Raw genomic sequence first — 10,019 nt, 5'->3', positions numbered from 1 at the left:
ATAAATAATTTGAAAGAAAGAAAGAAAGAAAGACCCGGAACGGGTGGCTCAGTCAGTTAAGCCTCTGACTCTTGATTTTGGCTCAGGTCATGATCTCAGGATCATGAGATTGAGCCCCTTGGGGGGCTCTGCGCTGGGGGTAGAGCCTGCTTAAAATTCTCTCTCTGCACCACTCATCTCTAGAAAGAAAGAAATAAAGAACAAATGAAAGAAAGAAGAAAAGAAAGAAAGAAAGGCCAGTTCGTGGGTTCGAGGAATAATCATGATCAGAGGGAATGAAAGGCTGATTTAGCACAGTGGCTGTGCTCCTCGAAAGGAGGACACTGCTGAGAGAAACACCACAGACGTAGAGCTGATTGGATTCTCAGGAATGAGAGAAAGGGAGGAATTGATGATGACTTTGAGGTTTCAAGTCTGGGCGACTGAGAGGGTGATGATACATTAACCGAGATAGGGAACACAGGAAGAGAAGCAGATTTAGGGGAAGACGAGGAGTTTGAAGCCGGTATTGTTGTTCCTCCATTTCCAGAATCTACTTCTAAGTCAGACCTCCTTACCAGTCTCAACAGGGACCCCGCTTAGGCAGCAGCTAAGGGTGAATATTCTGGCTTGGATCTGGTAGGAAGAAAGACAGCTATATGTGTGCCCACAGGAGTCAAGACTGTACTTTCCACCCAAGACAGTAGGGCTTTGAGAGAGGTTTGAGGGTGACTGAGCCCACGAAGGAGCATAGCACAGGATGGGGAGGGAGGTCCAGACCCTCCACTCCACAGGATAAAACGACTTAGATGAGAAGGTGGTTGGTTGGGAGTGGTGGTGGTGGCGGCAGCGAACAGATCCTTCCCAGAATCTGGGTGGTCTGAGGATTCTTGAGACTGTGACAGTATCGTGTGCCCAGCCTCGGTCTCCACTTAACAGCACTTTACAGTGGTGGTATTACACCTACAGATGAGATTAACACTTAATCTCCCAGAGGATTTAGCCTGTGTCAGAGCACACATTTGCCACACCCTCTGTAAAGCCCTGGTTTCTAAGGTTCTTTCCACCGGAAGCTATGACAGAAGGAAATGTGTGGGTGGGGAGGGGTAATGGGTGAGGGGCCCAGGTTCCTGACAGTCTACACCCAGGGAACGAAGAGCAAGCGCCATGTTGAAGCCACCATTGCCACTCAGATCCCTCTTATTCCTGCAGCTGCCTCTGCTGGGGGTGGGGCTGAACTCGACGGTCCCCATGCCCAATGGGAATGAAGACGTCACAGCTGGTGGGAAACGTGGGACTGAAGGGGTTGGTGAGAGGGGAGCCTGTGGGAAGGGACCGTACAGAAATCTCGAACCTGCCACGGGGCATTAGAAGGATGGGGGCAGAATTTAAGAGTATTGTGGAGAAGGAAAGGGGAAGGGTTCTCTGCCTCATGCTGCTTCTTCTTCTGACCATCAGTTCTGGTCTTCCCCTCCCCCTCTTCGTCTTCTCTCCAACCTAGATTTCTTCCTGACCGCTACACCCCCTGGGACCCTCAGCGTTTCTACCCTGCCCCTCCCAGAGGTCCAGTGTTTTGTGTTCAATGTTGAGTACATGAATTGCACTTGGAACAGCAGCTCTGAGCCCCAGCCCATCAACCTGACTCTGAACTACTGGTATGAGAAGGGAGGAGGGGACAGCACAAGGGAGTAAGAGGGGGGTGGGCTGGGTATGAGGGACTTCATGGGGACCAAGAAAGAGGGTAGCCAGCGTCTGAGCCTCCCCACCATTTTCTCATGGGGTCAGTTCAAAGGAGATGAGGCTGGGCTGTGGTATCCCTAGTACCCAAGTTTATGCCACCATTCCTCTTCCTCCCAACCCTTCTCTAGGTACAAGAACTCCAAGGATGATAAAGTCCAGGAGTGTGGCCACTATCTATTTTCTGGAGAGACCACTGCTGGCTGTTGGCTGCAAAAGGAGGAGATCCATCTCTACGAAACATTTGTTGTCCAGCTCCAGGACCCACAGGAACCCAGGAGGCAGTCCATACAGATGCTAAAACTGCAGAATCTGGGTAATTTGGAAAGGGTGCCAAGAGTCCAGGGATATATCGTGGGGCACGGGAGTATATGGAGTGGTGTTCTTTCACCTTAAGGGTACTTAGGCAGGAAGGAGGAGATGAGGGATCGGGATAGGGAGGGGCGGGGGGATCAGGGGCACTACCTTCAGGATCCTAACTTGTCTAGGCCAGGGGAATGACCACACACACACACACACACATATCTCCAGTGATCCCCTGGGCTCCGGAGAACCTAACCCTTCGCAACCTGAGCGAATCCCAGCTAGAACTGAGCTGGAGCAACAGACACTTGGACCACTGTTTGGAGCACCTCGTGCAGTACCGGAGTGACTGGGACCGCAGCTGGACTGTGAGTGACTGGGGTCATGAATGTAGCAGCTAAGGCCAGGCAAATGCGGATAAAGGATTCAATCAGCCAAGTAGGAGGGCCTGATCTCGAGCTCCTGTTCTCTTCCTCCCTGTTCCTCTGCTCTGTCTCTGCCCTCCCTCATCCAGCTCCTTTCCCTATCATCACCAGTGACTTTCCGTTAACATTTCCCTACCCATACTTTTCCCAATACCTGAGAGGCAAGTAAACAAAAGGGAGCCTTCAAAGAGATCTGGCGAGGAGGCGTTAGGTTGTAGTCAGTGAAGGGAGCAGTGTGACTTGAGTAGTCGAGAGAGGAGGGAAGAGCTGGGAAGAACCGGATGACATGGGGGGAGGGGCAGCAGTTTTAATTCTCCCTTCTTTTTGAGACACCCATCTCCCCCTCACCCTCTTTCTCCCCAAGGAACAATCCGTGGACCACCGAAATAGCTTTTCTCTGCCTAGCGTGGATGGGCAGAAATTCTACACGTTCCGTGTCCGGAGCCGCTATAACCCACTCTGTGGAAGCGCTCAGCATTGGAGTGAATGGAGCCACCCCATCCACTGGGGCAGCAATACTTCCAAGGGTAAAAAGGGCCTAAGGCCTCACTACGACCCATGAACCCGGCACCCCAACCCTTTCCAGCATCACTCTCTTTAGCTCTACCTCTCTACCCCAAACTTGGTGGCCCATCTCCCCTCACTGTTCAACCTTAACCCCCAGGCCGCAGGTCTTTTCTATGTAGGGTAGGGCCAGTATGTTGTTAGAGTTGAGGGAGGGTTGTTGAGAAGGAGACAGAGGGGATATAGAATGTTTAAGATTCCTTTACAGCATTCCCGGAAAGCCGACATGGTAAAGATGGCTTTGGAACCAGACAGATGGAGGGTTTTAAACCGGGCTCGGCTACTTACTCCCTCTTTGACCTCAGGCACATCGCTAACCTCTTTGATTCTGTTTCTTCATCTGTAAAATGGAGATAATGATGCCCCCCCCCCTCAGGAGTTGTGAGGATTAAGGATATGGAAAGTGTCTAGCACCATGCCTGGCACCAAAGTTGGGGCACTACAGATTCGAAGACTCTCTCTCTCTCTTCTTTTTTTTGTAGAGAATCCTTTGTTGTTTGCATCGGAAGCTGTGCTTATCCCCCTTGGCTCCATGGGATTGATTATTTGCCTTATCTGTGTGTACTACTGGCTGGAACGGTGAGATTTCAGATATCCCAGGAAAACGAGGTGGGGTGGCTGGGAAGAAATAGTAGAGGAGGATTATCCCAGGGTCTCCAGGAGTAGAGAGCAGGACAGTAAGGAACGAGGGATCACTCAAGGGGGCATGGTGACGGAAGGAAGCTGCAGGCACAGAGAAGAGAAGCCCTTCATTCCGTCTGGGAGAACTGGGAGAAGGGCAATAAAAGAGCATAAGCGATGTGCTCCCGCTCCCTCTTTCTCCTCTTTCTCCTCCGTCAGGGTGATGCCCCGAATTCCTACCCTCAAGAACCTAGAGGATCTGGTTACTGAATACCACGGGAACTTTTCGGTGAGAACATTGTCATAGGCAGACAGCAGTTTGTCAGCTCCCGACTGCCTCAGCCAGCAAGTCAGACAGAGTATGGGGGGCAAAGGGGAGGGGAGGGGGCCTGCACTGTCAGGATTTGGCTGGCCAGCTGGGGGATGGGCTACATGGAGAGAAACACACAGAAGAACTGATTATATAGATTGGGTGGGGCAGATGGTAACAGTGATATTGGGGGCCCCGGGAGTCTGTGTGTCCCTTCGGTAATCACAGTAGTTGAAGACCTTGTAAGAGCTCCCTTGGTACAGAGCCTGGGTTAATTGACCCCTGACCTGGAGATATCTGTCTTTAGGCCTGGAGTGGAGTGTCTAAGGGACTGGCGGAGAGTCTGCAGCCAGACTACAGTGAATGGCTCTGCCACGTCAGTGAGATTCCCCCAAAAGGAGGGGCTCCAGGGGAGGGGCCTGGGGGCTCCCCCTGCAGCCAGCATAGCCCCTACTGGGCTCCCCCATGTTACACCCTGAAACCTGAAACTGGAGCCCTGATACCCTGACAGAACCCCAGAGTCCTGTAGTCCTAAGTTGTACTAACTTTCCCTCCTCTAACCAGCCTGGGTGCATGCTCACCTCGCCCCCCTGTGGCTAATTCTGAATTTTATGCCCCCTATAACTTGCCTCCCCCTCCCCCCATTCAATATCTCCTATGTCCAACTGCCCCTTTGCCCTGCACATGCGCCTCGTCTTCCCCGATCCAGCCCCGCCTCCAAGCAGGATTCTTTCTCCTGAAGTCCCTCCGTCCTTCCCTCCCTCTTTCCATCTACCCTTCAATTATGCTCCAAGCAATGAGAAATAAAGCTTCTGTTGATAATCATCAAGAATGTCTGTTGTTGGGGCGGGGAGCAAGGGAAATGTGGGGTGCAAGGAGGGTGGGAGGCATGGTGCTGGCAGTAGGAAAAGGGAGTATGTGGAAGCAGTAGTACCACAAATTAACTAGAAAAGAGCAGCGTTTGAGAAACTTGACTTTTCTCTAGGTGTACTGCTGTCCTACCAGCATGCATTGTATTTTATTTTGTTAATTAATTAATTAATTTTAAAAGATTATATTTATTTATTTGACAGAGAGATAGAGGGAGCCAGAGAGCACAAGCAGGGGGAATGGCAGAGGGAGAAGCAGGCTCCCCGCTGAGCAGGAAGCCCATGATCCCAGGCCCCCAGGATCATGACCTGAGCCCAAGGCAGACCCCCAACTGACTGAGCCACCCATGTGCCCCTTATTTTATTTTTTAAAAGATTTTATTTATTTACTGGGTGGGGGAGGAGCAGAGGGAGAGGACAAGTAGACTCCGGGCTGAGCGACATGCGGGGCTTGATCCCAGGACTCTGAGATCACGACCTGAGCCAAAACCAAGAGTCAGGTGCTTAACTGACTGAGTCACCCAGGTGCCCTGCAGTATGCATTTTAGAATTAGATTTACCATGTTGCCCCCATCCCCAGCAAATCTTTCACAGACCCCACCCAGATTCTTCTCTCCTTATCCTTACTCTACCTTCTGCCACATGTAGCACTTCTGACCTCATAATCCCTCAACTGCAGCCTCAGGCCCCGCCCCAGGGATGTTGGTTATTCACAACTGCCAAGAGCTCTCTCCTGTCTGCCCAGTCTGGGCCTCTTCAGCCTATGAGATCCACCGACCTCTCCAGACCCCCAACCCTATGGGCCCACTTGCCCCCCCCCCCAGGATCTCTAGAACACTCTCCTTCCGTATGACTCATCAGGCCTCTATCTGAAGAGTGAGGAGAACTTGAGACCATGTTCATTTTCATCAAACATGGAGGTGAGGGGCATCACAGAGCTGGAGTCTGTATGTAGGGCTGGGGAGGTTTGAGGGCAGTGGGAGGGGGTCATACGGATGGTATAACTAGAGAAGGGCCACATGCCCCATCCCATGTCTTCTCAGATGATCAGCAGTTTCTGGTCAATACCGATTGCTCTGTCCTTCTGTTGCTGCATTACACCCGCAGTAAAGTAGGGTTGCCTAAAACAGGTGAGGAGTTGGGGGGAGGGGACTAATGGCCAAGGGTTAGAAGTCCGCGGGGTCATTTCCAGCCCCCAAGCCCTCCAACTGGCAAGAAGAGAGCTCTTTGAATCCAACAGCTTCCTCCAACCCACTCAGGATAGGATCACTGCCCTTTTTGCTCCCACTCTCCTTCCTCAGCTGCCCCAATTACCCTGTGGTCTCCCTCCAGACACCATCGATTTGTGTGATGAATCAGGGACAATGAAGTTGCTTTTCCTGACGAAGACCCCTGGAGACTATGCCAGCAAATTCCTTACTGCTCGAAACACCTACTACATTTGTAAGGTGGAACGTGGAGCACCAGGTTGGGAGCATTCCTGAAAGATAGGGCAGGGCCCTCAAAATAGATTGTGAACCTTGACCCTCAGCCAGGTCCAAATTGACCTTCTCCAGTCAGCCTAAGAAAGAGCACTGTCTCTATGACAATAGGGTAGGTTTACGCATATTACGCCCCCCACCTGATCCTGGGGTTGGACCTGAGGGGAGGAAATCAGGTACATCAGCTCATAGTAGCGTGGAGTGTTAGGTTCCTGAAATCTTGGGCTTTGGAAAGGGTGGAGATGGGGTGATAGGGGCTGGGGATAGCACACTGCTATGTTCACAGGAACCCGACTGGAGAATGCCTACAGAGCTGTTGTGCCTCTCCTGAAGAATCCAGAACCTGAGCTAATTGGTAAGGAGCATGATAGAGGAAGGAGGAATGTGGAGAGGACGGTGCGTAGCCGGCTGATAGAGTACATTCTCTCTATGGACTGGGAATAGTGTAATAATAGTGTAATTCCTAGGGGAATACAGCCTAGGTCCACTTTAGGATGGATGTTTTGCTCAAACCGGCTAGAGCGGCATGTGTCACTCGCCCCTACTCCTCACCCCCATTTCTCGGGCACTGTCTTTTTTTTTTAAGATTTTATTTATTTATTTGACAGAGGGAGAGAGCACAAGCAGGGGGAGCAGTAGAGAGAGAGAGAAGCAGGCTCCCCGCTGAGCAAGGAGCCTGATGCGGGGCTCGATCCCAGGACCCTGGGATCATGACCTGAGCCACAGGCTCATACTGAGCCACCCAGGCACCCTTCGGGCACTGTCTTGTTATAATCTCCCTATCACCACCCCATCATTTCCATCTTTCCCTTCATCCTTTTCTCTTGGAGACTTGGTGTCCCAATTTCCACTGAAAAGAGCAAAACTTAGGCACCTTCAGATCACTCCTCAGACTAGCTTTGGGCCCAGTTACTCCAAGTGATCTCTGGACTAAGGGGAGGGATAGGATGTTTAGGCAAGGTCTCTAGTCCTCAGAGGTGGGAGTGCCTTTTCCTGGTTCTCAGATGCCTTACGCACACAATGTGACACCCTGGAGAGAAACCGAGTGAAATTGCTTAGAAGCCAAGAAGTCAAGAAAGTTGTTCCAATTGAATCCTCCGTGAATCTCCCAGTAAGACTCCCCAAATGTGGTCTGTCCCTGCACACCCCCCCCTTCCATACTAGCCAACCCAAGGCTCCTGTACCCTGCCCCCCCCCCCGGGATGACTTTCCTTTCCAAATCCAACATCCATGCCCAAGACCTGCCTCCAACCTATCTTGGCCTGCTGCTGGCCCTAGTTTTTAGAAGACTTTCCTGCCCTGGCTTCTTTATCTACTTATGGATCCTTTCCTTTTCCAGTCGAAATCAACAGGAAGATCAGATGAAGAGGGGCCTACTCGCAGGGGTCTGATCTTTAGGACCAGAGTGGACTTTTTCAGTAGAAGGGATAAACATCGCTAACTAAATAAAGTGACCAAGTGAGAGCAGTAATGCAAGGTATGAAATTACTGGAATTCAACATGAGGTCCCTTCTTCAAGGAAGACTCCTTCTCCCAATATCTGCACCAAGGCTTAAGTGTGCCCCAGGCACCGTGGACGCTCGGAGGGTGGGTAGGAGTGGCAGGAGAGAGTTGGGGTGAGCACATGGGTGAGGGTGAGGCAAGACTGTGAAGTCTGGTACAATGAGCCTTTGAGGGACAGAGTAGGGGGTGGGGTCTTCTCCAACCAGACTACCTCCTCTTGAGAGGCCTATCACAGCCCGCCCACTACTGCTGGGGTTCGGTGACGGATTGGCATCTTCCCTCCCCCAACCCCGATCCACCAACTCCCCCTGCTGAAATTCCCCCACCCCCCACCTCTCCCGCTTCTGAGTAGTCCCTCCCGCCAGTCCTCTGCCTTCCCTCCCTCCCTCCTCCTTATCCAAGGGGCGAAGCAAGGCAGCAGAAACCAGAGCTGGTTATAGGCATTTATTGAATTTATTCATTTATTGATTTGACACACTTCCCCACTCCAATCTAGCACATGATACAATCTGGGTAGGCCAGGCGCTGACACAGGAAATGATGGGAACCCACAGCAGGGGCGGGGGAGGGGACAATGCAAAGGGGACTGGGGGAGGTGCTGCTTTGGGGGCTGGGGTGGAGAAGGAGCCCCAGATGGCCACCCTGGCAGGTGCTAGTAAACCTGATCCACATTCCCCTCCATCCCTGCTCATTTCCCAGACCCTCGGCCAAGCTCCCCAGCTCCCCCTTCCCTGTTCCACCCCTCCCCCCTGCCTGCCACCACACACGCTTCCACATAACCCCTGTAGTCAGGCAAGGGGAAGAAGGGCAGGGACAGCTGTCAGGGGCCTGGAACAGGGAGGTCTCTGTGCCTAACTTTACCACCCTAAATCCTTCCCTCCTCTTCTCCCCCACCCCCTCCCACCCCTTTCCAGGCCACAAACTAATTCCAGGCCTTCAATGCGCTCGCCCACCATAGCGCTAACTCACAGTGAGTCCTGGGAGAGTGTGGCTGCACCCCCAATACCACACACTCCCAGACACAAGGTGAACGAGGGGGCCTGGCTTAGCCTTTTCCATAGGGAAACTCTAAGCTAGGTCTGAGCAGACCTTGTTCAAGACACCTCGACAGCAGAGCTTTCTCCCCTTGCTCAGTACTGTTCTCTGCTGTGGCTCTCCTGCCCCCTGCTCTCTGGCGGCCTGGAGCTCTCTCTCCCCCATTTCCCATGTTTCCCCAAGTAATGTCTGTAGTGTTTGCATCATGTCACTATGACAAAGCCTTCAGAAAGAAAAAAAAGCATTCTCCCCATCACTAGCACCTTGCCACTGTTAAAAATCTCTATATTTGTGTTTATATTTCTTTTAAAGTTTATAAAAAGCCTTTCTGTTATCTGCAGCCTTCCAAGGGTGATTTGGCCTGGTGAGCCCCTCCAGTGCTCAGACCTTGGCCCTTCCAGGTCCCTACTATCCCACCCCACCCCACCCCACCCCACTGGCCTAGGGGGCCACTGCATAAAAATCCCAGGCTCAAGCTAGCCTGGACCAGCTCAGATAAGACTACAAAAGATCCTGCTCCCAAAGGCAGGGGTAAGGCCACTGGTGACTTCACATTTCCAACAGCATTGCCCACCCCTGCTGTAAAACCTAGGGGGTGGGAATGGAGGGAGCCAAGGATGGCTCTCAAGAGGGGGGCCTCACCCCCTAATTGGCACAGTGAGAAGAAACCCTTTCCCTTTCCCCCACCCCTTTCCCTCCCTCCTTCCATAGTTCCCATATGGGGCAGCTTTATCTTTATAATTTCCTCAACACCCGTGTGTGCAGACCCCACCCTAGCTCTAAAGCAGGGTCCCAAATTCCCAGGGAGGGGTCAAGGGTAAAGAGTGGATATGGGCACGCCTGGCTCCACCACTGAAGCAGGGGACAAAGCTTCCAGCCATGGCTCAGGGATCTGTGGGAAGAAGAAATGGAAGGCAAGGTAAGAGGCTCATCTGGGACATGACAACTTTCTGCCATTAAGGTCCGTGCCCCCCCCCAAATAAAAATAGAGACAGTCCTTCCCCTTACCTCTCCTGTGCTGCTGCGAGGGGCGGGCATTGCTGAGGGGCCTGGAGGTCCCATGGGAAAGCTTGCCCCTCTAATATGACACCCTTGCTCCCATTCCCCAGGGGCTCCAGCCACCCTCTGTTCTAAAGCTCCCTCTTGCTCAGATCATGGCACTAGCTGGGCACTCAGGAGTGGCTGTAGGTTG

At 52.3% G+C, this 10,019-nt stretch overlaps 3 protein-coding genes across 6 annotated transcripts in view; 2 read left to right on the top strand and 1 right to left on the bottom strand.

Moving 5' to 3' along the window:
• Nucleotides 1-1,089: 1,089 nt before the first annotated feature.
• Nucleotides 1,090-4,764, top strand: IL2RG (interleukin 2 receptor subunit gamma). Of its 3 annotated transcripts, none has more exons than XM_008712255.2 (8): nucleotides 1,090-1,288; nucleotides 1,481-1,634; nucleotides 1,848-2,032; nucleotides 2,248-2,387; nucleotides 2,809-2,971; nucleotides 3,491-3,587; nucleotides 3,849-3,918; nucleotides 4,247-4,764. In XM_008712255.2, the coding sequence occupies exons 1-8, from the start codon at nucleotides 1,147-1,149 to the stop codon at nucleotides 4,445-4,447; spliced, it is 1,152 nt and encodes a 383-aa protein (XP_008710477.1). In that variant the 5' UTR covers nucleotides 1,090-1,146; the 3' UTR covers nucleotides 4,448-4,764. The 3 variants fall into 3 exon arrangements, with proteins under 3 accessions (XP_008710477.1, XP_008710478.1, XP_008710480.1); XM_008712256.2 differs by having other exon boundaries at nucleotides 1,091-1,261; XM_008712258.2 differs by having other exon boundaries at nucleotides 1,152-1,284.
• Nucleotides 4,765-5,215: 451 nt separating this feature from the next.
• Nucleotides 5,216-8,081, top strand: CXHXorf65 (chromosome X CXorf65 homolog). 2 transcript variants are annotated; one of them, XM_008712259.2, is made up of 6 exons: nucleotides 5,216-5,728; nucleotides 5,852-5,938; nucleotides 6,141-6,275; nucleotides 6,576-6,644; nucleotides 7,294-7,400; nucleotides 7,629-8,081. In XM_008712259.2, exons 1-6 carry the CDS (start codon nucleotides 5,704-5,706, stop codon nucleotides 7,728-7,730), a joined length of 525 nt encoding a protein of 174 aa, XP_008710481.1. In that variant the 5' UTR covers nucleotides 5,216-5,703; the 3' UTR covers nucleotides 7,731-8,081. The 2 variants fall into 2 exon arrangements, with proteins under 2 accessions (XP_008710481.1, XP_040486718.1); XM_040630784.1 differs by having other exon boundaries at nucleotides 7,294-8,081.
• A 142-nt stretch (nucleotides 8,082-8,223) lies between these two features.
• FOXO4 (forkhead box O4) overlaps nucleotides 8,224-10,019 on the bottom strand; it is a 7,283-nt gene continuing 5,487 nt past the window's right edge. The window contains exon 3 of the mRNA XM_040630783.1: nucleotides 8,224-9,719. Within this exon, the coding sequence (XP_040486717.1) occupies nucleotides 9,712-9,719 (8 nt within the window). The 3' untranslated portion in view covers nucleotides 8,224-9,711. The remainder of the gene's footprint in view (nucleotides 9,720-10,019) is intronic.

This window comes from Ursus maritimus (assembly GCF_017311325.1).
Source record: "Ursus maritimus isolate PB19 chromosome X unlocalized genomic scaffold, ASM1731132v1 scaffold_X1, whole genome shotgun sequence".
Taxonomy (NCBI): domain Eukaryota; kingdom Metazoa; phylum Chordata; class Mammalia; order Carnivora; family Ursidae; genus Ursus; species Ursus maritimus.
The sequence above is the reverse complement of the archived record's forward strand: the minus strand, read 5'-3'. Positions and strand labels throughout refer to the sequence as shown.

Excerpts from the sequence above, each read along its gene's own strand:
- CXHXorf65 (XM_040630784.1), top strand. The coding sequence starts at position 5,704 with ATGTTCATTTTCATCAAACATGGAG. Across the intron at positions 5,939-6,140 it reads AGTAGGGTTGCCTAAAACAG|ACACCATCGATTTGTGTGAT; the intron begins GTGAGGAGTTGG and ends GTCTCCCTCCAG. Across the intron at positions 6,645-7,293 it reads TCCAGAACCTGAGCTAATTG|ATGCCTTACGCACACAATGT; the intron begins GTAAGGAGCATG and ends CCTGGTTCTCAG.
- IL2RG (XM_008712255.2), top strand. The coding sequence starts at position 1,147 with ATGTTGAAGCCACCATTGCCACTCAGATCCCTCTTATTCCTGCAGCTG. Across the intron at positions 1,289-1,480 it reads ACGTGGGACTGAAGGGGTTG|ATTTCTTCCTGACCGCTACA; the intron begins GTGAGAGGGGAG and ends TCTCCAACCTAG. Across the intron at positions 2,388-2,808 it reads ACTGGGACCGCAGCTGGACT|GAACAATCCGTGGACCACCG; the intron begins GTGAGTGACTGG and ends TTTCTCCCCAAG.